At 39.4% G+C, this 26,098-nt stretch overlaps 1 protein-coding gene across 5 annotated transcripts; it reads left to right on the top strand.

Annotated features, from left to right (window-relative positions):
• The first annotated feature begins 1,001 nt into the window (after positions 1–1,001).
• Positions 1,002–23,138, top strand: LOC120715437 (OX-2 membrane glycoprotein-like). 5 transcript variants are annotated; one of them, XM_040002445.1, is made up of 8 exons: positions 1,013–1,204; positions 4,078–4,160; positions 4,264–4,431; positions 5,828–6,151; positions 6,950–7,279; positions 10,000–10,284; positions 10,624–10,725; positions 11,355–11,907. In XM_040002445.1, the coding sequence occupies exons 3-8, from the start codon at positions 4,362–4,364 to the stop codon at positions 11,528–11,530; spliced, it is 1,287 nt and encodes a 428-aa protein (XP_039858379.1). In that variant the 5' UTR covers positions 1,013–1,204; positions 4,078–4,160; positions 4,264–4,361; the 3' UTR covers positions 11,531–11,907. The 5 variants fall into 5 exon arrangements, with proteins under 5 accessions (XP_039858383.1, XP_039858379.1, XP_039858378.1 ...); XM_040002444.1 differs by having other exon boundaries at positions 1,014–1,204; positions 4,302–4,431; XM_040002446.1 differs by lacking the exon at positions 11,355–11,907 and adding an exon at positions 19,861–23,138 and having other exon boundaries at positions 1,023–1,204; positions 4,302–4,431.
• The last annotated feature ends 2,960 nt before the right edge of the window (positions 23,139–26,098 follow it).

The following is a 26,098-nucleotide window of genomic DNA, read 5'->3' as shown; positions in this document are numbered from 1 at the left end:
CTGATTTCTTTCAAGTGTTTTATGTCACATTTCCATTTGTTTTCTTGTAGATTTTACTTGGATCATTGTGTTGGGTGCAGTGATCTGCGTTTGTGTTGTTGCTGTTGTCACTATTCTTACAAACAGGAAAAAGGTAAGTCTTTTAAATGCTATCTGAATTAATCTAACACCTTTGCTACTGTAGCCTAACTCTTTGGTTTGACTCCTTTGTTTTGTCCTCTAAAATATATGATGTGATTCAATCCGCAATCAAAAACACATATGGCTAAGATACCTTTGTCATATTGTTATTAGAAACCCTGATGCTCTCAAGTTTTTTTACTATATCTGAAACCTATTGGCTGTCTTCTGTATTTTTCTAGCAGACAGCTGATCATTGTATACTTAACATACAGTACTTAACAACATGCATTTAATCAAACTGAATCAGAAGGTCTGATTGTGTTTAATGTGTTCTGAAGCTTTGAGAGTTTGTAATTAATTGTCTGCATGCATGTTTGTAGCTGTGTGTCTGTATTTTTTTGTCTGTGTGTTTATTTTTTGTAATTTTTGTTAATACAATTTTCACATTGATTTTTATTTTATTTTCATGTTTTCTGTTCATGAAATAAATCATTTTATATAACTTCTTCCACTTTGCCAATGTAATTGTTTTCACCTTCATATTTACTGCTGCTTTCGGTTACATTTAAAAGATGTATATAATGTAACAAAGGTTTAGGCCACTAAAAAAACAAAAAACAGGTTTGGGGTCATGACCTTTTTCAGAATAATCTAAAATCCAAATTCAACAAAGAACAGAAAAAAGGTTTATAATAACTCATAAATATTTTTAATTTTTCCTTTATTAAAAAAGACGACTTAGTCTACTTGAAGAAATACTTTAAACAAAATAAATTAAGGTTATTTTTGAGCTTCTTTGTGGCAGATTAGCTCTAATAACGAATGGTTGAACCTGTGCAGTTGATTTCTTGAACTGCAGTTGCGCCATTCGGCCTCTGGGGGTCTCTGTTTGTTCATCTTTCCCGTCCTCAGAGGGTTGTTTGCAAAGTTCATGGGCTGAAAAAACGCAGAAGGAAACAACACGCTGGAGTATTGGTTTAATGTACGAGCTGTGGATTATACTTTTCCAGTTTCACCTCACCTGACGCACAGGGCGAACGCCGGGTCCCATTTGTCTTTGCGGATTAAACTCTGTCAGCAGGTAGTTTTTTTTTTTCTTTTTTCCTTGTAAATTCTGAACAGTTTTAAGTAAGCACGGAAGGACTGAAATATTTTTAAAGGTTAACGCTTGCATGCTTTGCATTTGTTTCTTTGAGCGTTTAAATTGAACCCACCTGCTGTCAAATTCTTCACAGCATCTCTAACTTTGACCTTAACCTTCATAGCGAATGACTGTGTGATCGACTTAAAATGACTTGGATTAATATAAACTCAAACTTTATCACACTTTTCCTGTTTTGCACCTGTGACTAAAGTATTTTAAAGGATTGATATTTACTTAGATATGCTTACTGATATTTACTGTGCATTTTTCATGCATTGCACTAATCTGTCCCTATTATTTTATACTACAGTATTATATAGTATATTATTAAGTACAGTGATTTTCTCATGAAAAGAGAATTCGTTTTGTTATTTGAAAAATAAAAATGTGATAACTTTGTTTTTAAATGTGGGGGAAATTATCTTTGTGTGTGTGTTGTTGTTGTTGTTGTTGTTTTATTTATTTATTTTTTTTAGAAATCTGTTCAAGATGTGTTCAGTCTGTCTCCTGAGGCTGGATTTTGGTTGGCACCCAGGTTTCACTTCCTCACTTGTTGATCTTGAAATGTTGTTGTCAGTCAACTTCTAGCTCCCTCGCTGTCTCTTCCATTGATGACTTGCCTTGGGTGTGAAGAAAATTAGGCTGGACTTTCACAATAAAAGCCTACATCTGTTTGGCCTTGTTGACTGAGTCTCCCAGCCTACTGTGAGATATCAGTATGGCTTTATAGTGGAAAAGTGATTTAACTGTTGCCCAACAGGAGCAGGCAGCTTGTTTGAAGCCAGATGGCTGACAGTGTAAATGGTGCAAAATAATGCCCGTAAAAGCTGTGAGGTCTGGACGTGGTCTGTCTTGTGGTTTAGGCAGGTTTCTCTTTACCAGTAAGTCCACTTCACCTGACTCAGAGCAAGTTTAATCAAAAGTCACTTTGTGCCAAATTCCTCCAGCCTTTTTCTCCAGGATGCGGAGAGCTGATGCAAGCCAAGTACAATTCACAAGTAAAGCCACAGTGGTGACTTTCTATTGTCTCTGTGAAACAATGAGAGCAGAGCTATGCCAGAGTATGATGTTTACAGCTTACTCACTGCTGGGCTCGGCTGGTGATTGCACACCCTCTGCTTTGCATGTCCTTGTGCATGCTGTGCTCACCTTAATGACTCCCTCCATCCTCCATCTTCAGCATCCGGCCACTGTAATTCCTTTGTGGTTGCAGGTATCGATGTCGAAACCTCAGGGCTTGATGTTGTCTAGACATGTAAGAGGTGTGCTTGTGTTGCGTTGCCAGATAATTATGGGCTCACCGGAGTGAGCGCATGCTGTTGATTAAGATATAAAACCCCCTATTAGACCCCAGGTGATGTTCCTTGAATCAGCATCTGTTGTTGTTGATGCTTACAAATCGCCATAGCAGCAACTTTTAAAGGAAACTAACCGTGGGATGCACAGATGTCCAAAAGAAAAAAGAATAGCGGAGACCGGGGATAGTTGTAACATTTTTGACATTTCTGTCTGTAAATTTGAGCTCGTTTAAGGTAGTGGATTCAAAATGTAATGCAAAGTATTTACATGTCTCGGCTATTAAATAGAGCAGCTATTTTCTCTGCAGCACAATTACCCATTGCATGGTATGGCCTCAAACACAAAGAGTGAAATGTTACAATTAACCCCATAGTCTGGGTTAGTTGTAACATATCCTGGGGTGAAATGTAACACAATGAAATAAGGGTACTGACAAAACATTAACATGTAATCTTTGTTTATTCAACACATGAATGCACTTAGAGCCATTTATGTAGCTGTGTGTGTGTGACAGAATGCAGAAATCTAGCTTTTGAACATATGCCAACCCCCCAAAAAAGACAAATTATGGAATTTTCTGCAACTGAATATTTCATTAATTTTGATTGGTCTTCCTTGAGTTTGGCCTCATTGGCTCAGTGGGCATTATAACCTACAACTCTTGCACCAATTTTGAACATAACAATGAAGCTGAAAAAATGTAGTTGTTCACCAGCACCGCAATTCCATTACTTTTTATCATGGCTTACCTTGGTGTGGTTTGCAAAGTGCTTCAGAAAGATGAGGAAATCTGTTTCTTGCATCCATCCTGATTTATTTCCACTACCAGTACTTCCTACTGGTCCATCTCTGACACAGTGGTCTGCATAATGTATGTGTGGAAACACAAACAGTGAAGTAATTGTGTTGCCAATGGCATTAACCGCATATACAAAAGCGACCAGTGAACCTCTCTCTGCTGATGTCGTTGCCCCAGCTTGTTTAATATAAGTTAAAGTAATAGTGTGGTAAGTTGTAACATCTGCATTATTGTTACAACTAACCCAGACTGTTGCTGTTACAACTGACCCAGACTCCTATAGCCATGAACTAGCTAACATTACAGCCAACGGCTAAAACACTAGCACTAAAGACCTACACAGAATATATCCCCATAGACATACAAATAACATAATTTAAATTTGATGAGTTTAACTGCAAAGCAGATAATGCTATTAAACATTGAAATAAAGTAGAAAAACTTACTTTTTGGCATACAAATGACTTTTTTTCATGTTAAATTGTCTGTGTTTGACAAAATGTGCTGATTTTTCACATGTGATAGCAGAACTGAGTTGGGCATGCACAGGATGAGTCACATCATTTGAAACTTAGCCCTGATTGGAGAAATTGGAAGTGTTACAACTGACCCACGTTACAACTATCCCCAGTCTCCCCTACTAAAGAAAAAGTTTAATTTCTTATGATGCTGACGTCTTTGCTAATGTCCTCCTCTGGCTTTTCCATTACAGCTGACAGCTTCCCAAGAACATGCAGGATCTACTGTTCTGACCAGCAGCGGCTCAACAAGTAGAGCACTGGACAGCTGACAGGGGTATGATTTTTAGGAATATTATTTCCTTTTTTCTTTGTCCTGTTTATTTAGCCAGAAGCTGTAAAAAAGTGCTTAACCTTGAGGTTTCCCCACTGCGATTAAGGTTGTGGTCAAACTCCCTGACTGCGTTTGTGTGTGCAGCTGCAGTCTGGATGTAAGATTGGGTCAGCGCTTGAGTCGGTTACCCTGCTTCAGTGTGCGATGTGTGGGTCCTCTATCCCGCTGCGTCTGCTGCTCTGGATCGTAGGAGCAGCTGTCTCTACGACGCAAGGTATTCCAGCTACGTGTGCGTGTTTAATTTTTGGGTTTCTTCTTTTTTTTCCGTGTTTTTGCAAAATGATTATAGCCTCCTTTTTTACATGATGATTACACTTGCTGCTATAACCAAAGTTTCACAATGGCCTAGGCTGTTTTCAGAGCAGACTGTTAGCTTACAAACCGTAGGCATGAGTTTGCCAAAGTCAGAAAGAGTAAACTCTAACTTTAGTGAGTTCGTTTTTGTTTAATGGTGAGCTTGGTTTTGCATGGAATTGCCTCTGCAAGAAAGTAACTGCGTATGTCCTGGTTTGTCTTCATATTACTCTTGCTCTATATCATAGCTGTAATTATTTTTTATTGTTAAGAGTTAAAAAAAAATGCAATTATCTAAGATTGAAGCAGTTGTGCCCAACCTGTTTGACTTCTGTTTCGTGTCGCCGATGTGATTATTTCTACATACCTTACTAGATTCATTAGTTCGATGCATAATTGCACAATATTTTTGCACAGCAGCAAATGTGTTTATCAAAAGCTGTTTATAAAAAATGGAATTAGCCATCGTGTCATCACCAGTTGGTTGTGGATTTTATTCTAGGACTTTTACCCATTGCTGTTTTATTTTTTTAACCACATCTGACAAGTTAGAAGCCGAGCACAATGCACTGTCATACAGTAGCAATGAGGTAGCCTCACACCACGGAAGACAGTAATTGATAGTCTACCCTACTAGCTTACTCTAAGTGGGACCAGAATTTATTAAATGAGTTCCACAATGTGTCAAATAACACTTGAAACTAGGGATCTGGTTGGTTTATTGGCGTGCTTCAATAAACCAACCACAAAGTCTGTACTGACATATCAGTAAAATTTGAAAAACCCTAAAGAAAATTTAGGGAACCCTATTTTTTTAGGGTTCAGAATAAAGATTTAAATTATATTCTAATTTTATTCCATCTTGTCATAGAGTTCAGGAATCTGATCTGGAGGCCCCCTCCTCCTTCTACCTGTGAGTGATGTGTTATGAGTATGTCCTGGGTAAACCCAGGACACATTGGTGAGATTATGTCTCTTGGCTAGCCTGGAAACACCTCTGTTTGCAGTCATTAGCAACTGTTACCCCACGTGATCTAAAAATGGATGGATGGAATTTTGTATTTTTGTGTAAACTTCATTGTAGGTTCTCCATTACCTGGGCATTAAAAAGGCCAATCAGACCACTTTTAGTCAAACATAATTTTTTTTTCCAGAAAAAAACAAGTCCAGATGCCCTCTTTTCAAGCCCTCACAACTTTGTAATGGAATAGGGTTTTGTTTTTAAATTCAGTGTTACTCTTACTTCCCCACATAATTACCAGTGAAAAAGTCTTTAGAGTTACAGGAGCTGACTCTGTGTTTGTGCCTTACGTCAGGTAAGGTTTTAGCTCCCGCTAATCTGACCGCAGAGGCAGGTCATCCCTTACTGCTCGGCTGCAACATCACTACGGAGCCAGGTGATATGGTCCACCAAGTGCGCTGGCTCAACAAGCACCACAAGCTCATTCTGGCGTACGAACAGAGGGTGTCGCCCCACATCAGTCACCAAGACCAAAATGTGCAGCTCACTGTCTCTCATCACAACGCTAGCTACATAACCTTCACGAAAGTGCAGGCTGCTGACAGCGGCTGCTACCACTGCATCTTTGATGTTTACCCCAAGGGCACGCAACAAGGCTTGGCGTGCTTCAATATCATCGGTGAGAGTAAATCTTACAAATATGTCTAAAATGAGCTTTAACCTCAGAGCCGTTTTTAGGAATGTTCCCATTCTGTCATGTCTGTGGAAGTGACTGAACTTTGAGTTTCTTGTAGGTGTTTAAGCTCTCATCTGAGAAGCTTCTTCAGTTCTAAAACCAAATGGTGGAGAGTCTCAGGTATTTAAACCCTAGTGGGACTTGTTCTCCTGGAACTGAAGAAGCTTCTTGATTGAGAGATAAAACCTCTTCACTAGCCTCCAAGCTCCTTAGACTCATTCTGCAATAATATCCTTACTGGTGGTTCTCATAACATCCCCTTGATTCTGTTTTCTTAAAAACAACAGTCTTCGGTCTGCATTTTTCAAGGTTGCAGCTCCAACTGACATTTGAACTTTTGTGCCTTTATGATAAAGTCAATGCCTCTTTTGCAACTGTGTTTATTTGTGGAAGTCACATTGCACAGTATAAGCTTTGTTTTGCCTGAGGGCAGCAAAATCCTGTAAAACCGGAAGTAGCAGGTTAAAGTCTGAACTCTCAGATCAGCAGGAGCAGGAGAGCCCACCCAGGCTGCTAACCTTAGTGCTTTCTGTTGTTACTGCTAAATGTGCTCATACATTATTCTTATTTAAAGACCATCTCTTCTACCCTAAAAGCTGCATGGAGTTAATGAATATCAGTGTAGACAGCTACTTTTCCATACTAGATGACTATAAAACACTTTGGAGCAGCTCCTGTTATTTTAAAATCTGCTCTATAAATAAAAATGACTTGATTTGACTACAATTTTCTGTGTACCAGGAAAAGTGCATTTCGATGGCAATAAGACGGCCATAAGTGGAAAGCCGACCACCCTTTCATGCTGGTACAGCCTCCCTGGCAGGGTCCGACAGGTCTTGTGGAGGAAGACAGCCGAGCAGGGTGACACCACCACTGTTGGCTCCGTTGCTGAAGGCAACCATTACAAAATAGAGGAACAGTTCAAGGGTCAGGTCAGCCTGAGCCGAACCCTGGGACACACTGAGCTGACGATAAAGGCTGTCCGAACGGAGGACGAGGCCTGCTACACCTGTGAGTTCCACACGTACCCAGATGGCACCCGGGCCGCCACCACATGCCTCTCTGTTTATGGTGAGATCTTATTTTTTTGTTTACTTGGTTGTTTTGTTTTGTTTTTTACTGTATTTGGTCCTTGGAAATTGTTCCCTATTAGGTGATGAATTCTATGTTATCCAAAGTCTGTCATTACATATAGCTGACAAAGTTGTCATGACATTTAGTCATTAGCAACTCAGTAGCCATATTTAATCAGTGCCTCTATATATGGCTAATCTCCACAACCCCAGCTTTGAATATACTCTTCAAAGTTAAACTACAACCCTCCTCGCCCGAATTGAGACAAGCAAGGATCATACACTGGATGATTGCTCAGGCGCTATTTCAGGCAGGCAGTAGCCATGATAAGTAGTCATGGTAGCTTATCTTATTACCATGCCATGTCAGCTGATACCCTTCTACACATCTTATTGGTAAATCTCATATAGAGCCCCCAATTTAAGTTGCCTTAGCTTGACAACAGCTGCTACCCACCTGCAAGCCACTTTGCAACCCATATCTTCCTCAGAGCCTACTTTCATGCTGTGAGTGTCGTACCTATTATATGTGTTGGCCCTTGCTGCTGCTCTCCCAGCCTCCAGTTTTCCATATATACACATAAAACGACTGGGAGATCCCACAACAGAGCAACGGCAATCTTCTCATTGAAATACACAAAACTGTCTGTCTGTTAGTTTCTTTGACCACCAACTTGTCCTTCAGAATTAAGAGTTGAGGAACCAAATTTGTCACACAGGTATATCTGAGACCCCTGATTGTTCTTATCTATCTCATATATTGTGGCATAATCATGTTGCCGTGCAACTACCTAGCAACAAGCTAAAATTGCATGTTTTTGTTGTTTTGGTTTTTTTTGCCTTGTTGCATCTATAGCACCTTGTGAAATTATCCTTTTGCTATTTCGCACTAACATATAAATTATACCCACAAATCCTGAAAGATCTAGCAATGTGGGGTTTTTTTCTTTTTTGTGTTTAGACACATAGAACAGCTTACAGGTACAAACAATACTGGAGCATGAGCATTTGCTAGCAAATATAAACTAGAGCAGATTAAAAAAAACAATTTTCTTTTAGCTTTAGTTGTATTAGGAGGCACACCTACAATTTTCATTTTATAATGGGAACACTTAATAATAATAATAATAATGATAATAATGATGATGATGATGATGATAAGACTATTTCTGGACATCTGGAAATGACTAATGTGAGCTGTTTCCAGGAAATGTCAGATAAATATTTCGCTGGGTGTTGACATGGAAAAGTGTTTCCATCCTTTCCATCAATCTGTGCCCATTGTTAGTGTCATTTAGAATAAAAATAATATGTTGGAAAAAAATTTAAATGGCATGGGACCTGCTTCTTCCTTGAACTGACCAAACTGATCATTCTAGTTCAATGAGTAGCGCTATTGTTAATTTCCCACGCGGAACATGGATCTCTGAAAGTAAAACATATTATTAATATTACCAATCCTGTATTTGTTTACAGGAACATTTATACAGTATGGGTTAGTGTCACATGCTAGAAAGTTAAACTAGTTTTCTTCCCTAAACCTGCTCCTAACTTTAACCCAGAACATGATACACAAAAGAGGAAAAACAAGGTGTGGCTGTAAAGTTCGGGCTAAATACACTGGTGCTGGCGCCTTTCTATGGTCTCTGCCTTATCTTTCACCCTCTCGGAAAAGAGTCTTGACATGTACCACAATGAGGATATACTGAGGGCTGAGAGGAAATGTGTACTAGTGTATGTGTGTGTGGATCCCGTATATAGCTCAGGAAAAGGAAAAGCAGTGTATAAACAAACCACAGGCAGCTCAAAGGTGAGAGGTACTGGAGAGGGTCATTAACTACTGTTCTGATCGCTTTTTCCCCTCAGTGAGAGAGAGTTGCTTAGACCACTATTACACTTTTACACATGAATTATACTTCTGCATCAGATCTACTCAGTAACTTATGCCAGAACCAGAGTCCCATTTTAATTGTATGCTGTGAGCTTCCACGTAACCTGGCCTGCGCCTCCTGAGAAGTGTAACTGCATTGGATCAGTGTATACCACAACTTGACTTGAATGGTGTGCAAGATTGTGGTGTAGAGAAAAAAAGGAGTTTTGGGTTAAAACGTCAGTTAGGACGTAGATTTCCATCAGAAGACTAAATGTAGCTCTAGTGATCATGAGCAAAAGTTCCAGGAGTGAGAGTAGTTGCTGATCTTCCTCTGTGAGTGCGTGTGTGGGTGCTTTTGGAGTGATAATGAGAGAGGGGTGTCACAGAGGGGAAAGTGGTGATTAATGTGGGATCAAGCCCAGGGGATGAGTGGTTTACTGTTTCCCTAGACACAAAGCCTAGTGTGTGTTTGTGTGTGTGCGTATGTTGCTTTCCTAACAGGCTTTGCTTTTGTCTGAACTGTTGGAAGCAGACACCAGATCCAGACACACACATAAACACACACACAGTCACTAAAAGCTGCTCTGGCTCTGTTCTCTGTCTGGCTTTTGTTTCCAGGCCTGTCGGAGGACGACTTGTGTCACTGTGTCGTCGGGGCAGAAAGATTGACAGGCGATGTTCTCTGTTTGTCCATCTTCATTAGGAAGGCAGATGAGCAAATCTTTGTTTTCTGTGGTGTAACTAAAAGAATACCGAAAAAGAGTAACACAGAATGAAAAAAATGACCTAAGCAAAATTGCAAAATAAACTTCAAGCAGCCATTAACTCAGTCTGTCTCTCTACAGTTTTACCCAAACCAGAGGTGAGCCAGGTGACCTCACCTTCAGGGATCACTGAGGCCAACTGCACGGCCAAGTCCCGGCCTGCGGCGGAGATCATGTGGAACGTCGGCAGTGACAACCGAACCCTAGGCCCACCATTTTCGTCGGCCTACGAACAAGGCGACGGTACAACAATAGTGACGAGCACGCTACTCTTCCAGTCTGGGCTGTTCAGCGACCTGTCCATCAAGTGCATCGTGCACCACCCGGGTTTGAATAAACCCCTGATGATGTCCCTCAACACAAACAGTGAGGACCTCCTGAATGATGTCTTGTCCTGTCACACATTATAGCAAATATAATATGCCATAATGTGTAAAAGCTCCTTTACTAGGAACAGGAGCTTTTGTTGACAAATGTGCATTCTCTGCTATTTTAGTGCTGGGTAATTATGGCTGCTTTGATGGGGTCCCGAATCCTGTAATGCCACATAGTACGGGAAGGATTATTTTTAGTACAGAGAACCTTTCTTGTCTTACCACATCACCTAACATGTTTATTCCAGATGTCATACATAATATATATCCTACTTTTAGACATCATCTGTGTTTTGGAGGAAATGTGAGCTTGTGTGTTTGTGTGCCACAGTGGGTCCAGCCATGGTTATCCTCATCTCTGTGTGTGGTGTGGCAGCGGTCCTCCTCTTGTGCTTGTGTGTGTGTCTCTGCAAGTGCTTCATCTGTACGGATGGTGAGTCTAAAATCGAAGCTTTTTTAAAAAAAAAAAAAAAAAAAAAGCTTCACATTTGTATTTCTTGAATAGCATTCAGTTACTGGAGTGCTAGGATTTAGCATGACGCAACAAGGCCAGCTTTGCCGTTTAGTGGTGTCAAAAGGCATTTTGGAAATGCAGTGAGTGTAGTTTTTGCAATAATAAATTACAGCCTGTCATCAAACATAGACTAACTCCTGTTACGAGACTATATGAAAATTTCCCTTATATGGTTGGCACTCTCAATCCTAGTAGCTCCAGAAAACATGGCTGAAGAAAGTCCATAAGAAGCCCTTTGAGGTATTCCCTCAAAGTTCAGCAAAACAGTTATTCTGGGAAGCCTTTATGAAGAACCATGTAATTATATATGTCAAGCAGAAGAAATTACCAGACTTTTTTTGTTGTTGTTGTTTTTTTTTTTTATTAAATTCTGCTTTACTTAAGGTTTTCTAGGCTTTCCTTTATCACAGGATGTCCATGATGTGAGAAAAACCCTCAGTGCATATGCAGTGTTTGTCTAGTGGCCTGCTGTGCTGGCCAAGTTTTGAGTGCCTCTTGTCACCGTGACTGTGATAAAGTGTCCACATTTCTTCTGGTTACATGAACAGAAAACATCTTGGCATTTATGGACTGTGACATACCAAATCAGCCTCCAAGAACTACAGTGGCACAACTACTGCTTCAAGGACTGACAGATAAAACTTGTTTTCTTTTCAAAGTTAAACCTAATTATTTTGTCATTTGTAATTTTGAAAATGAACAAAAGGGGGGAAAAAATTCTTGAATGCTTGTATATAAAGGAGGTAGATCATATATCATTACCATTAACATTTTAGCTAGTTTTAGCTCCGAGTTTACTCTCGTCACCCCTATTTTCTAACATACTTACCATATATATATATATATATATATATATACCAAGTTGAAACAAATGTGACTCTAACTTACTCTAACGTAGTAAAGATTTACAACACTGACAGCAAAAATGTAAATATTTGTTTGTAGCGATGGGAGAATAAATAACTTCTCAAAATGATGAGCAAACATCAGGAACTGAAAAACAATTTCAAGAAAGGCATAAAAGCAGCTCCTCAATTGACCACTTCAATCAGCCTTCAAAGTGGGTCAGTTCCCATTGACTTACAAATTGTTGAAATATCTTTGGAGCATAAAACAGTGTTGGTCTCTAGAGCTAATTTGCCCCTTCTTGGTGACAATGATAAGTTACCAATTTCTGATATTTTGATTCTGATAACTCATTTGTGTCTTTACTAATTTTTTTTTTTTTATTCAAGCCCTGTTTTTGATGAAGATAGAATCCCATTTTATACCACAGATAGTATAAAAGTACAGATGTACCTTACTAACCAAGCTAACTAGCCAGCATTAGTTGGTGACAGTTGGTGATGTCACAGTGGCATCTTTAACTTAGTCTTTGGAGTTCAAGTTGAACTAATTAGAAATTAAGAATGTGGGTTTTTGTATTTGTATTTGTATTTTTTTGTTGTTTTTTTTTAGTTCCCATTGGGCATAAAAAATGTGATTCTTTTAGCTGACATTATTAATCCATTGTGTTTTGCAGACAGGGAAAATAATAGGAATACAAGGAAGCATAAATTGCTTATTAACAATAAATGCATAGCCTGAAAGATGCTTAGCTGCCAGAAAGGAAACCATTCACAGCTTAGTTCTGCCAATGTTAATAGCTGTGTCTGCCAATTTTGATTACAAAAAAGGATATTACAGTTTATATTTTTTATATATATAATTACAGTTAAGTTGGAGATTTCTGATGTTTCAGCTGTTTTTATTATAACAAAACATGAAACACACTAACAGTTACCAGAAAACACCCTCTAAAGGTCAATATTCAGCTTCTTTTCACACTCAGGCGACATGGCAGATGCCTTCTCCGAGGTCATTGACACTACCTTCTCTGCTGTTAACACCTTTCCCACAATAATGACTGAGTGAGTTGCCAATGTAATGTGGCATGTGGGTGGTTGCCCATTTCCCCCTTATCATAAATTACCTCCACACCAAAGGGAGGCAGGGAAACTCTGGCTTGTGCTGTATTGACAGAGGCCTTGGCTTGAAGCTGGTGCTCTGGCTGGCAAAACAAAAGCTGTAAAGGAAGAAAAACAAAAGTGGAGCTGATGTGTCAAGGTTGGGTCACATGACTGTTCTTGACATCCATAGCTAATACAATCTCACGCATCAACAACAGTCAAAAAACTATCATCCATTATAGCTTAAATATGCCATCCCCTCATGGACATTTTTATGTTTGATTTTTCAAAGATTTTTGTTTTCAATTTTTAAAAAAAGTTTTCAGCGATGTTGTAAAGGTGGGAATTCACTGCACTGCACCCTTGTCACCTCTTCATGTCAAGTTTCAAAGCTAGGTTTTGCCCACACAAGAGAGTCCCCATTCATGCTGCTGATATAAGGGTGGTTCTGTTTTTGTCAGGAACACTCTTAAATACTATGTTAGCAGTGTGATTGATTGTGCCATGTTTGACCAGAAAATTGAGCGTGGGATATGTTGAATAGATTGCAGTGGCTTCGTTGTAAAAATAGATTTTTCCCAGGAAATGAAGCCCTTGTTTCCTTGAAACATTCCTTGAACCACAAGTTTCCTTGTTTTCCAACTATGTGGGACTTGAGCAGAATAACAAGTGATTGTGCCGATTGTCTGGAGTTAGCAGGCAGAAGAAAAGACCCTCTTTCTTGGTCTAATCCCTGAGACTAAGAAAGAAGGCAGACATTAAGGGGGCCTGGATGAGGGAACTGTGACAAGTCCTAAGCTGAAAGGCTGCCCAGTTGATAACAACGTCCCCTCTCATACTCAGCTGTACAGACACACTCTTACCATATGTATTTCCCAGTCTTGGCCAAGTTGGGATGTGGATCAAACACAGGCTTTTACTGTGATGTGATTCAGATTGCAGTTAAAGCTGTGATGCAAAGTGTCTTTGTTTTTACTTTTAGATAACCTGACAAGTTTTGTTTTATTTTTTAAAATCAGACAGCACAACAGCTTCATGTATACTGATCATTTAATGATTTTATGATATCACCTGATGACACAGTGATTAAGCCAAGATCATCACTGTCATTAATAGAAATTTTAATTCTAGTTACAGGATCAATTCACAATATAAACATAGTATCACGTGTAAAAATTCAGCTGCAATGCATCTTTCCCATACTTGGATCTAGTTTATACATATGGATCAAGAGTTATTTGCATATGAAAGTAGAGTACTGTGAAAAACTCTTGAGACACAACTTTGCAAAAACAATCTTAAATAGTATCTTTAGGCAGACTGTTGCTAGTATTTTGCAAAACAAAAAAACAATTTCTTTCCATTTCTTTTGTTGAATCTGTGAAAAATGCCAAAGATAACACAGTTTGAAGGGCAGAAAATAGTATTTTTGGTGACTACCAAGGTGATTCCCAAAGAGCTATTAGCTGAAAACTGGTTATGTCTGCATGGTGTGCAGTGTGTCCTTAAGAAATCTGAGGAAATTGGACAAGTGGAGGACAAAAGAAGAAGTGTCATGCCTGAAAGACTATACAGCAGATGAACAGTATCTGAATGTTGTCTCCTTAAAAATAAAAAACAAACCACACAGAACCTGAGACATCTGACTCTTCAGAAGGCTCATCAGAAACGATCTCAGTGGAAGGTTAGCTCAAGTCAAGGTCTTGAGGAAAACTGGGAGTAAAAGCTGAGGTATGCCAAATTACACAATAACTGGACTGAAAATTAGTGACAACAGGTCTGATGGAGTTATGAGTCCAAGTTTGAAATTTTTGCTTCAAATCATTATCAATATGTACAGAGGGGGGCAGCAGAGAGGTAAAATAGTGCATTTCTACAGCCATCTGTAAAAGTCCCAGGCACAGTCATAGTTTGGGGACACATTTCAGCCAGTAGTGTTAGTGATCTTGTCAAACTTGATGGAAGTATGAAAACAGAAGAGTACTGTCAGATTGAGATTGACCATGCAATACCATCTGGAAAGCATCTGGTTGGAAAAAGCTTCATTTTTCAGCACGACAAACACAGTGCCAATGCCGTAAAAAGGTATCTTCATAGAAAAACACACAGTGGAACACTCAGTCATGGATTGGCCTCTCCAGAGCCCAGACCTCAACATTATTGAAGTAGTGTGTCATCATGTTGACAAGAGAACAGAACAAAAGGCAGAAACATCCAAAGAAGAGCTTTGAATGTCCTTTAAGAAGTCTGGAGAACTATTCCTGAAAACTACTTAAAGAAATTACTACAAAGCTTCCTAAGAGAGTTCAGGATATATTTAAGAATAAAGGTCATCATACAAAATACTGAGTTTCAAGGTGATTAGAATGGTTTCTGGTTTCCCTTTGTAGCACATTCAGTGCGCATGCGCCAACCAGCGTGCAGCCTGTTACAGTCGCTCCTGCTCAAATAATTTCCCCCAGGGATCAATAAAGTATTCTGATTCTGATAGTCCACTTGAAGTCCAAGTTCTTTTGACCAGCTGTTTTTGAAATGGCGTCAGCTGCATGAAGGTTAAAATCTTGTGTAGAGAACAAGCAAGAGATTTTATTTGATTAAACGCAATCTAGAAACTCTTCTCATGGTAATTTAGTTTTTTATTAGCTATTGTAAATTTATCTGCTTTTGTCTCCTGGCACGCAGGAGAGGGAGTCTTCAATCGGGTATGAGCTATCCAGACATCCTGGCAATACTGGAAGCATAGAAAAGCTAGTTACTTTCCCCAGCACTATGCCAGCACACTATTCAATGGGTTTTCAAATTGGGCCAGTTGTAGTTTACAAAGAATGAAACAAACATGAGTGACATTCCTTTTACAAATCAGAACGACCTTCTGCTAAGTTTGTCTGTGTTTCAGTCCTGCTAAGGATCTAATATTGCTTGTTAACATCCACCTTGTAATTGTAATCTTGTCTGTCATTTCTGTAGGCATGGTCGCTGCATGTGATTGGTCGGATTTAGCTACACATAAGATGCTAGGGGACCTGGCTGTACTCAGCTTGCACTGTTATGAGAGCAGAACTGTTGTTAATGAAACCATGAAATCCACCAAAGAAATAGTCTCCATGCAAGTCTTGTTTTTACATTACTTTTCCTAAATATATCTGTGGAAAAATAGTAACAACCACAGTTAAAACATCAGTTTATGCATTAATTAAAAGTATTAATCTAATTTATAAGGACTGGGAAGGATATTAACAGCATAATCACCCAAACCAACAAGAACCATCATGTTTTGATTCAAATCTTGCTGAGTGCTGGAAACAAATTACAAAATAACCTCTTTTGGTGAATAACCAAAACAAAACAAACTATAGCAGGTTACCATGTGTTTCCAAAGATGCTCTGACTAACAAAATTAATTTTATGGCTTGTAATGTAATTTGCCTTAATATTTCCTACCATGTCATTTTTTTTAAGCAATTCACCTCAGGACAAAAATCTGTACTTCCTCTCTGAGTTAGAGGAAAAGCTGAAAATCCTGCACTGTGCACCAGCCGGTCTCTAAAACTATTGCTGACAAAAGTCTCTGAAATGCCCAGTTCCAGAGAAACCCACTGTGAACCCATTGAGGTACTGTAATGTCTGCGGTTGAAGACAGACCATGAAAAAGCCACAAATAGGCCCCGGTAGTTCCTGCTCAAACAGTGGGTGTAATTCGCACTCTGCCTGCCTCGATCTCAGCTGGGAAGAAGGACCAAGGCCAGGGCCTCTTCCAGTAAAATGTTGCTGGTCTATTTGGGGCAGTGTTTGCATGATTTTTGTCGTGGTTGGGTGGTGATATGTGGACCGCAAGGTCCGCCGCTGGCTGAACTACAACTAAAGATAAGCGTGTGAAATCTTTAATCATGGAAAGAAAATGTTTTCACTGGCATCTTTTAATCTGAGGCACCAGAGGAAATGTGGGGCTGGCACCACATCCGGTCCGGCACACAAACACAGTTACCACTTGAATCATGGGGGCAGAACTGATAGCTCCCAAGATATCAGAGGGAGGACAAAGGAACAAACTTTAGTCTCATGTTATCTTACAGTTTTGTCTGAATGCTTAAACCCTAACTGTGATTCCTGTAGCACAATCTCTAAAACTATTCAGACTTATAGCAAAACCACTCACTGAGTTTGCAAAACTAAAAGCACAAAAACTGCTTTGCTCTCAGTTTGCAATTTTGTAACACACACTTTGCAAAACTGTAGGCACAATTCACTGCACAACACTCAATTACCAAATTTCCAACACACTCCTAGCAAAAGTATACACATGTATGGCTATCATTAACACTAATTTGCCAACTGTCTGGCACACTTTCACATGTGAAAACTTTTTTAGATAATTAGTTCACTTTGCAATCAGCCTAAGCACTATAATACAGGTAAGCTGTGTGTGCGGAGTACAATGGAGGGAGCAGAAAGAGTGAGAAGTAGAGGAGGCCGAGGAAGAGGACGTGGAGGTGAAGAAGTAGGATGAAGAGGACGACAAGGACAAGGAGGAGCAAGAGGAAGACGAGGAGGGGGGAGAGGAAGATGAGGAGGGGGGAGAGGAAGATGAGGAGGGGGGAGAGGAAGGGTAGGAAGAGTAAGAAATGGAATTGCTGATGACATCAGAGCTACAATAGTGGACCATGTAATCAACCGTGGAATGACCCTGAGGGTAGCTGGCCAACGGGTCCAGCCTAACTCGAGCCGCTACACTGTAGCAAGTACCATAAGGACATCTTGAAATGAGAATCGGTTAGTACAGTCACTTCGCACAAAGATTTGTAGCACTGCCATATGCCAATGAGAAACACACCAATACCATTGATGTAAAAATACTGAAATTGTTACTTTACAGAATTGCTAGATGACCAGATGCTGGGGGCAGAGGAAGCATGTTCACTGCAGACCAAGTAACCCATATAGTCATTATGGCGATTGCAAATTATCCTATACTTGGAAATAAACACTTGTGTTTGTTTTGATGTGTTTGAATAAACACCAGTACTTGAAGTTTGGATCCCTCTATGCTTATGGATCTATGACAGAAGTATGAGCTCAAACTGACATAGCCTACCTTGTGCACAGAGAAAGCAAAAGCCAGATGTGTTTTGTATTCATACCATCAGTGTGCAGTTGGCGCATTGTGTGCTTAGTAGATGATGGCTTGTGTGTACTGTTTGATACGGAAACACCATTTTTACGAAGGTGTGAAGAGTTAATCTAGCTGTGTTTGCTTTTGCAAGAGAACTACAATGTTTTGATGATTGGGTGACAGGTTTTCTTATTTGTGTGAAGAGTTTTGCAAAATTAGCCAATAGTTACAAAAAATGTGCTTAAGCAATCAGAAAAAACTGTAAAAGGAACACAGCTTCCTAATGTGGAGAAGGTGACACCTACTGGTTGCCACACTGAAACAACAAACAGCTTTAACAAGCATTCATTTCCATCTGCACTAATGATTTTCCACTAACTCACAGCACAGTTAACCCGTCGCTGATGCTCTAATTGTCTTTTAGCCTCCATGTGTCGATTTTGCAGTGGTGCTATAGACTTTCCTCTCTAAATAACTCACATTGCTGCCACATGTAGATTTAGGTGTGGCAGGCATTTAATTATGTCTGTGGAATTCATGCAGTGTTTCATTATTTTGTGTATGTGGTCTTTTTAGATACGAGGGGGCGTTTTGGGGATTTTGTGAGTGCACAGACGTGTAAGGGCTTGCTGTGTTTCTTTTTGCATTCCTGAGTGGGATTTATATCAAGTTAATACACCCTGTCGCCGATGATATTGTGACATTTTACATTTAGAAATACTCTGAGGGCTTCTTTTTATAGACTAACCTCAAACTCCGATCTTGATTAATAAAACTGGATGATAAATCAAACAGTTATGTATAGCCACAGCTTAAGAGCCACTTTGGATTTAAAATTACAAGACTGAGTTTATAAACAGTCCAGTTACTGACAATGCCATATAGACTGGGATTTTTTTGGTCAGCTTGTATAACTCCTTTCAATGTCTCAACCGGTATTTTTGATGGATTGACTTGAATGTTGCTCATGTCCTAGTTGCTACACCCATCTTTCATATCCTGCTCCTTTTTCAGTGGTCTTAAATGCACATACTAAAAACTACGTTTCCATAAAGCTATGTTTTATGAAAATGGCTATAGACTGGTCCATTAGCTTTTCTTAACCCTTATAATTATCATAGCATATGTATGCATGCCTGTTCAAGACTTCTCCTAGACACATTACACAGTCTGGATGGAACTTTTTACCAGCAAAGAAGAACAATAAGTACATGTTTTTATTATTCATTTGCTTGGTGAGGGCGATCGTGGCTCAAGATTTGGGAGTTCGCCTTGTAATCGGAAGGTTGCCGGTTCAAGCCCCGGCTTGGATGGTCTCGGTCGTTGTGTCCTTGGGCAAGACACTTCACCCGTTGCCTACTAGTGGTGGTCAGAGGGCCCGGTGGCGCCAGTGTCCGACAGCCTTGCCTCTGTCAGTGCGCCCCAGGGTGGCTGTGGCTACAATGTCGCTGCCATCACCAGTGTGTGAATGGGTGGATGACTGAATGTCTAAAGCGCTATACAAATACAGGCCATTTACCATTTTGGTGTTGTGAGTTTTTGCATTCTCACTTCATACAGAGATATAATGAAGATAAAAATGATAACATGATAAACTGACATACACACCTGTGTTTTCATGCATGATCTAAATGAACAAGTGCTGCAGGCCTGGAAAAAAACATCAATAGGGTGGGTTTTGGCCTTAGTGTGGTTGGTTTCTTGATAGTGGTTTAAAACTGATGGAAAACTTAACGAGTGACTAATGGACCAATGTCCTAGAAACCTGATGTTGCCCTCATCAACCTGAAAAAGTCTCTTTACTAATGAAATCTAAACAACATCCTACCAGGAAAAGGCGGTTACAGTCTGAACAGGACATGCAAGGCTGTCAAGGAAGGATTGTGTGATAGATTTTGAAGTGGAAAATTAAACACTGTGGAAATTTTCCGGTGGTCTTGGGACAAAGGTGCAGGCATGGCAAATAACTTTGTGTGTCTGTCTCTTTCTATCCAGACTGATTTGGAGTCTGCCGTCACTGCTGCTTTGATGAAGGTCCAGTGAAGCTCTGAGCCTGACCTAGCTGCTCAGCACCGTGCCCTTCAATTCAGTATTCAGAGGAAGGAGGAAGGGAACAGAGCTGAGCCAACACTGGGCTGAGCTGGGAGGGTACTGCTAGTGTGGACACCAATTTACTACAAAGTAAACAGAACTAAAACCACATTATTTAATGCTAGTTATTATACTTACGGTAGAGCACTGGAGATGTTTGTTGATGAAACCCTTTTATATAAAAGATAGCAAGGCTGAGAGATGCAGAAGTAGATGTGGCAAAATGGAGCTCCAGTGGTGAGATTAAACAGTGCTTCCTCTCTTAAGAAGTCGTTGTAGTGTCTGTACATGTGTGTTTGTATGTGTGTTTTAGTTATTCTCTGATGTCAGAAAATGGTGTGATAAGTTATATATTTTTTCAACTTTCAGTAGCTATATGATTGCATGAAGTGTCATGTAAATTTACAGTTGTGGTCAGAAGTTTACAAACACTCATCTAGGGTATGAATGTCATGGTTATTTGAGGATTATAATGATTTCTTTGAACTTTACTTTTTCCAGGGTGGAATGATTGTGCAATATAAATCTTTAATTACTTTAAAAAACAAGACTTGAGTGAGCAAGTTTGATCTGATTTTGGATTTTCTTTAATCCACACAGGGTCCAAATTACACATAAAGCTTGAAACACCACACTAACATTTGGTTAAGTGTCCTTTAGCAAGTTGCACTTTAGCCAGATGTACTTGGTAGTCATCAAGAAGCAAAAACCGCTCTTGTTGCCAAAATTTGTAGACTTCATTTAAGTTGGTTGGTTAGCTGACACAGACCTGGCTTGAAAGTGTTGTTCACAAATTTTCAGTATGGCTGAGGTTTAAGAAGACCATTCCAACAGCTTCTTGTCAGCCCGTTTATACCTTCCAAAACCAGTTTTGATGTGTGTTTCATTGTCCTGTTGGAACACTCAGTTGTGTTGTCAGCCAACTAAATGTTGATTTGAGGTGAAGTTGCAGAATTTGGAGGTAGTGATTCTCATTCATTATTACATTTACTCTGTGGAATGCCCCCAGTACCACTGGCTGCAAAACAGTCTCCATGCCTTGTGTCATTGTGGCTAGACAGCTCAATCTTTGTCTCATCTGACCATGAAACTCTTCTCCAGAAGGCATTTGTTCCATGCGGGCTGCTACAAATTTTAGTCGAGCTTGAAGGTGTCAGTTTTGGAGCAGAGTTGGCATCTCAGTTCATGGTGATGTAAAACTGGCCTCACTGTGGACAGTGTTGCTGGTGTTCCAGTAGTTTCCAGCTCATGGCACGCTTGAGCCTTGATGTTCCTGAACATCCTAAGCAAATTCCTCAAATCTGATGGTGACACTTTTGGTCTTTTTCCAGATCTTGGCAAAGTGGTGATGCATCTGAATACCTTGTACTTACTTGTTTGAACAGTCTGCAGTTGTTTAAAAATGGCTTCAAGAGACCTTCCCAACTTGTAGATATCTATAATTCTCCTACTTAGAACTTCTCAATTTTTACAATATTGGTAAATCCAATGAGTGCTGAAAAAACAAATCCTTTTTTTGCTAGCAATTGAAATTACCAGTTGTAGTCAATTATGATGACTAGTGAGACGTTAACAGGCTTTGCTCTTGTCAAGTTAAAGACAATGTAAAACCTTTGGTGCCACTTATTCAAAGATTTAAATAAGGAAATGTATGTATGTGAGTCTGTATGCATGTTTGAGCCTGTGTGGATTAGAGAAAATCCAAAATAAGTTCAAACTTATGGAATCCTGTACAATCATTCTACCCTGGAAAAAGAACAGTTCAAAGAAATCATTGGAAGCCCAAAATTACTATGACATTCATGTCCATGATGAGTGTTTGTAAACATCTGACCACGACTGTAACTACACTTTTTCTATCATGTTGGAATTGACTACTTTCCATTTCAAATATAGAAAATAATAACATGTTGATATATATATATTAAACCCTTATAAATCATAGATCACTAAACTAGAAAAAATGTTGATGTCACATATATGTAGGTGTCATCAGATATTAACTGAAAATCTCTTTAGAATTGGAAGACCAGAGGCACAAACAAACGTGACACAGAAAAACCGAAACCACGAAAACCGTTTGGACTTTGTGATTGTGAAAATACTTTGTTTCAGAACCTTTTAAGGTGGCTGAACATTTCAAGCCACATCACTTGCTCTTTGCCTGATTGCTGTGGGACACCAATATCACCACCGCGAAGCTGTCGCTTCACCTGACATCCCTCCATTTGTGGTTGTGATGTAGAGAAGAACGATGGCTAAAACGGCACCAATTGTGAACTTGCAAGTTATGGGAAAGTAAAAAAAATCTGACTTTTAGTAAACCGGCCCGTGTGAGTCACCCTGAAGGATGGTTTGTGGTGAAAAAGAATGAAAAGTTTGTTATTTTTAGCTGCTGCCTGCAGGACAGAGACGAGTGGTCGACCTGTAACCTTTGTGTGCTCGGTGGTTAACACCGCCCAAACGATTTCTGTGCACATGAATCCTGAGAATTACTGTTTGCATAACTGTCTGAGAGATAGAAGGCGTTTGTGTGTCTTTCTATGTGTCTGAGTGAGTAATCTGAGTTCAAAAGAAACACAGAGTGCATCTATGTCTATGTGTGTGTTTGCATTTGCTGCCATTGCTGTACAGTATTATAATTTACAGAGTTAAACTGTAGGAAGCACCAGTGCTAGGTTTATTGGCCGGCATGGGCAGTTATTGGTTTATTTTAGAAACTCGGAGTATAATGCTACAGTGAAGTCTGTTATCTGGGTATATAAACACAGTTTGAAGGTTTAAATATTAATAAATGTCTTTGATGATAAGAAACTAACAAGCTGATTGTGTTGCTTTTACAGTGTTTTTCCTTTTTTGTATCAATAAATCTGTTAAATAGTGTCCTGCACTTGTGCTGCAAGATAAATCTTAAGCTAATGTGGATCGGCACTGGGTTAAATAAATAAAAAACTTTATCTGCTGTCTTTTCGCTGCTTCTTTTAATTGATTTTGCTGAATATCACAATAGTATGAAGTGATACCCTCATACTAGCTTGGATTCTTTTGAGATTGTTTGGCAGTGATGTATGGGGACCGTGGGTGTTACATACTGAAACTCATTTCCTCCACAGCCCACTGCTGTGACTGTACTGTTTTACTTTCAGAACCTGTGAGTGGTATAACGGCATCTCCTTCTTTGGGAAAAAAAAGAACAAAAGAATAAATCTGTGACTAACCAATGCAAATATTTTAAGATTAAAATAGCTTTAACCAGTTTAAAATTTGTTGTTTCGAATATTATTTAAATGACTCACTTATGAGTCAAGTTTCACACCAAAAAAAACCTGAAAGTGTGCAGTGAGTTAACCCTTACAGTTTGTATGCTTTTAAGCTTAAACTGGATTTAGGTTTCATTTTGAATTCAATTACCACATATAAACTAACATCATTGGTTTCCTATTATTTTGTTTCAAAACGGCTGCTATGAAATAGGTGCATCCATCCACTTTCCACTCTATCCAGTCTGGGAGACAAACAACCATACGCCAAATAACCTAAACAAGCATTTCTTTGGGCCGTGGAAGGAAAGTGGAGCAGCTGAAGGAGTGTCGCCATGCTGTTCTTTAAGTACAAGTCAGGTATGCCTAAAATACAATGGATGCCTAAAATAATCACACTATTTTCAACATCTACAGTCTTTTTCATAAGACTCTATGCAGTCCTGGGAAAAGCTAAGCAGACCGTATGATTCAGTAGTCTGTGGAACCACCTTAAGCAACAACAACTTGAATTGGTGTGTTTGGCTTTTTCTGTCTCTCGTATCATTATGGAGGAATTTTTGCTCAGTCTTCTGTACAACGTTGCTTCAGTTCGTTTACATTTGCAGGCATTTGTTTATGCACAGTTGTCTTAAGGCCTTAAAGGTCTCTTTGACTGGGTCATTGTAGCACCTTGATTCTTTTCTTTTTCAGCCATTCTGATTTAGATTTGCTGCTGTGCTTAGGATCATTTTCCTGGCTGTGCCAGGCTTTAGCTCTCAGACAGACAGCCTCACATCTAAGTCTAAAACACTTTGGTCTATAGAGGAGGTCAGCTCAGGGCGCCCAAGTCCTGTGGCAGCAGGAATAACCCCAAATCATCACCTCTCCACCACCGTGCTGGGGGTGTTTGTGCTGATATACTGAGTTTGATTTTTGCAAACTTGGAGCTATGCATTATAACAAAACATCTGTACTTTGCTCTTATTTGTCCAAAGGACATTGTTCCAGATATCTCGTGGTTCTTTCAGATGCAACTTTGCAAACTTAAACCATGTTGCCATGTCCTTTTTAGTGAGAAGAGGCACTGTCCCAGAAACCCCTCCAATCAAGCCATACATGTTCAGTCTTCTTCCTGAACTGTGTTGAGCATTTAGCATGCTAACTGAGGCCTGTAGAGTCTGTGGGGTAGCTCTTAGATTTTTTCAGTTTCAATCTGAGGTAAGGGGATTGTAGAGTCATCCATGTAAAAAACTGTGGCATAATTTGCAAAAAAAAGCTTCAGATCTTCTGTTTTTATAGAGGTGCTCATACTTAATTAGCTGATCAGTTAATCAAATACATTTGATTACCAGCACCTCACTGCTACTTACCCTCTTAATTCCAGTGGAAGCAGTAAGGATGTACGCAGTTTTTCACAGGACTACATAAATTGTTATTATTATTAAAACTGTCTTTACATGTGACTTGCATATGTTATGAAAACAAAAACAATGTCTTCTGCTAATTTTTCTGGGGGGTTTTTCTTGTTTTTTTCTTGTCTTTTTACAATACTGTTTTTATCTTCTTTTTTTGTTTGTTTGTGTTTTTGGTTTATTTATGTTTCTTCCTGAGGTGAAGCATCTAACCATTTTTGTTTAGTTTCCACAGTAACAATGACAGGAAAAAAATGCCAAGTAGCTCACTATATATTTTCAATGTTATCAGTGACCCCGCTGTTATTAAAGCAAATAATTTGACTGAAAACATTGACTGTTATACCAAACAAGATTGTTATACAGGCTTATCTGGCGGAAACAATGTCCTTTTCTTGTATATTTTACAATAAAAGCACTGGACCACTAACAAGAAATTATTTTACTCATTGCTCAACTTCATTTTAGAATATTTTAAGGATTTATTTATTCAACTACAGCGTGGCAGAAATAAGATATCATCAGGCCAGCTGGCTGCTAAGTGCGAAACAGAGGTTTACTGTTCTGCCACTAGAGGGCGACCTTGTCTAACTTGATTTAAAAGTCAAAGACGTAACCCACACATCTGTCCAACTTCAAGTACACTTTTTTTGGGGGGGGGCTCAGTTTCCCTACCTCTGTTATATCTGCCCCTCATACAGTATACAATTTCACATACAATCACACTTCCATGTTTATTCCCCCAAAGAGGCAACGGGGTGCTCTGAATGTGTCACATGGTGGCCGGTGGGCGATGTGTTATCTAAGGTGGGATGTTTGTGAGTATGTGCTTGTGTGTCTGTGCCAGATTTTGCAGCAAGGCACGTCAACTTTTAGTACCTATGAAACCACAACGTCCTACAGGTGCCACATGCTCCATGAAGGCCTCCACTGTCAGTCTGACCCCGTCTACCTCTGCAGTACCCTCTGCTCACTATAAAGTAGTTATTAGAGGCCGTTTTGTCCACATTTAAAAATAAATCTTACACTTTTTGTAGCTTTAAAACAGCTGCAAACTGCTTTTTTTGCCAATGTTGGTGTCGATTATATAATCTTTATCAGATAAGCGCTGTGGTTAAAGCCACAAATTAGAATTTCAAAGCCTAAACTCAAGCGCTTTCCTTTTAGTGTTATTTATATACATGTGTCATTTACAAGCATGAATGTAATGTTGCTGCAGGCTGGGTATCATCAGTGTCAAAGCATGTGACTAAGAACAACATTTTCTTAATATCCGTGAGATTGCGTTTGCATCGTGGATTCTGCATGACTGAAAAACTTTGTTCTTCTTTTTCAATGCTAATTCTCTGTACTCTTCTGTACTGTGCATGATTTAAATTCTAACACCATTTAACTGGTGAGAAATTGCCCTTTTTTATTGTCTGTGAACGTCAGTTTAGAAATGGTTCCTGTTCCAGACTTAAGGTAACGTAAATATGGGAGACTCAG

This window comes from Simochromis diagramma, unplaced genomic scaffold, assembly GCF_900408965.1.
Source record: "Simochromis diagramma unplaced genomic scaffold, fSimDia1.1 OVJJ01000442.1, whole genome shotgun sequence".
NCBI classification, from domain to species: domain Eukaryota; kingdom Metazoa; phylum Chordata; class Actinopteri; order Cichliformes; family Cichlidae; genus Simochromis; species Simochromis diagramma.
This window is presented reverse-complemented; position numbering and strand designations above follow the sequence as displayed.

Coding starts and splice junctions, on each gene's coding strand:
- LOC120715437 (XM_040002445.1), top strand. CDS start 4,362: ATGTGTGGGTCCTCTATCCCGCTGCGTCTGCTGCTCTGGATCGTAGGA. Junction 7,280..9,999: donor CACATGCCTCTCTGTTTATG/GTGAGATCTTAT, acceptor GTCTCTCTACAG/TTTTACCCAAACCAGAGGTG. Junction 10,726..11,354: donor GTGCTTCATCTGTACGGATG/GTGAGTCTAAAA, acceptor TTACATGAACAG/AAAACATCTTGGCATTTATG.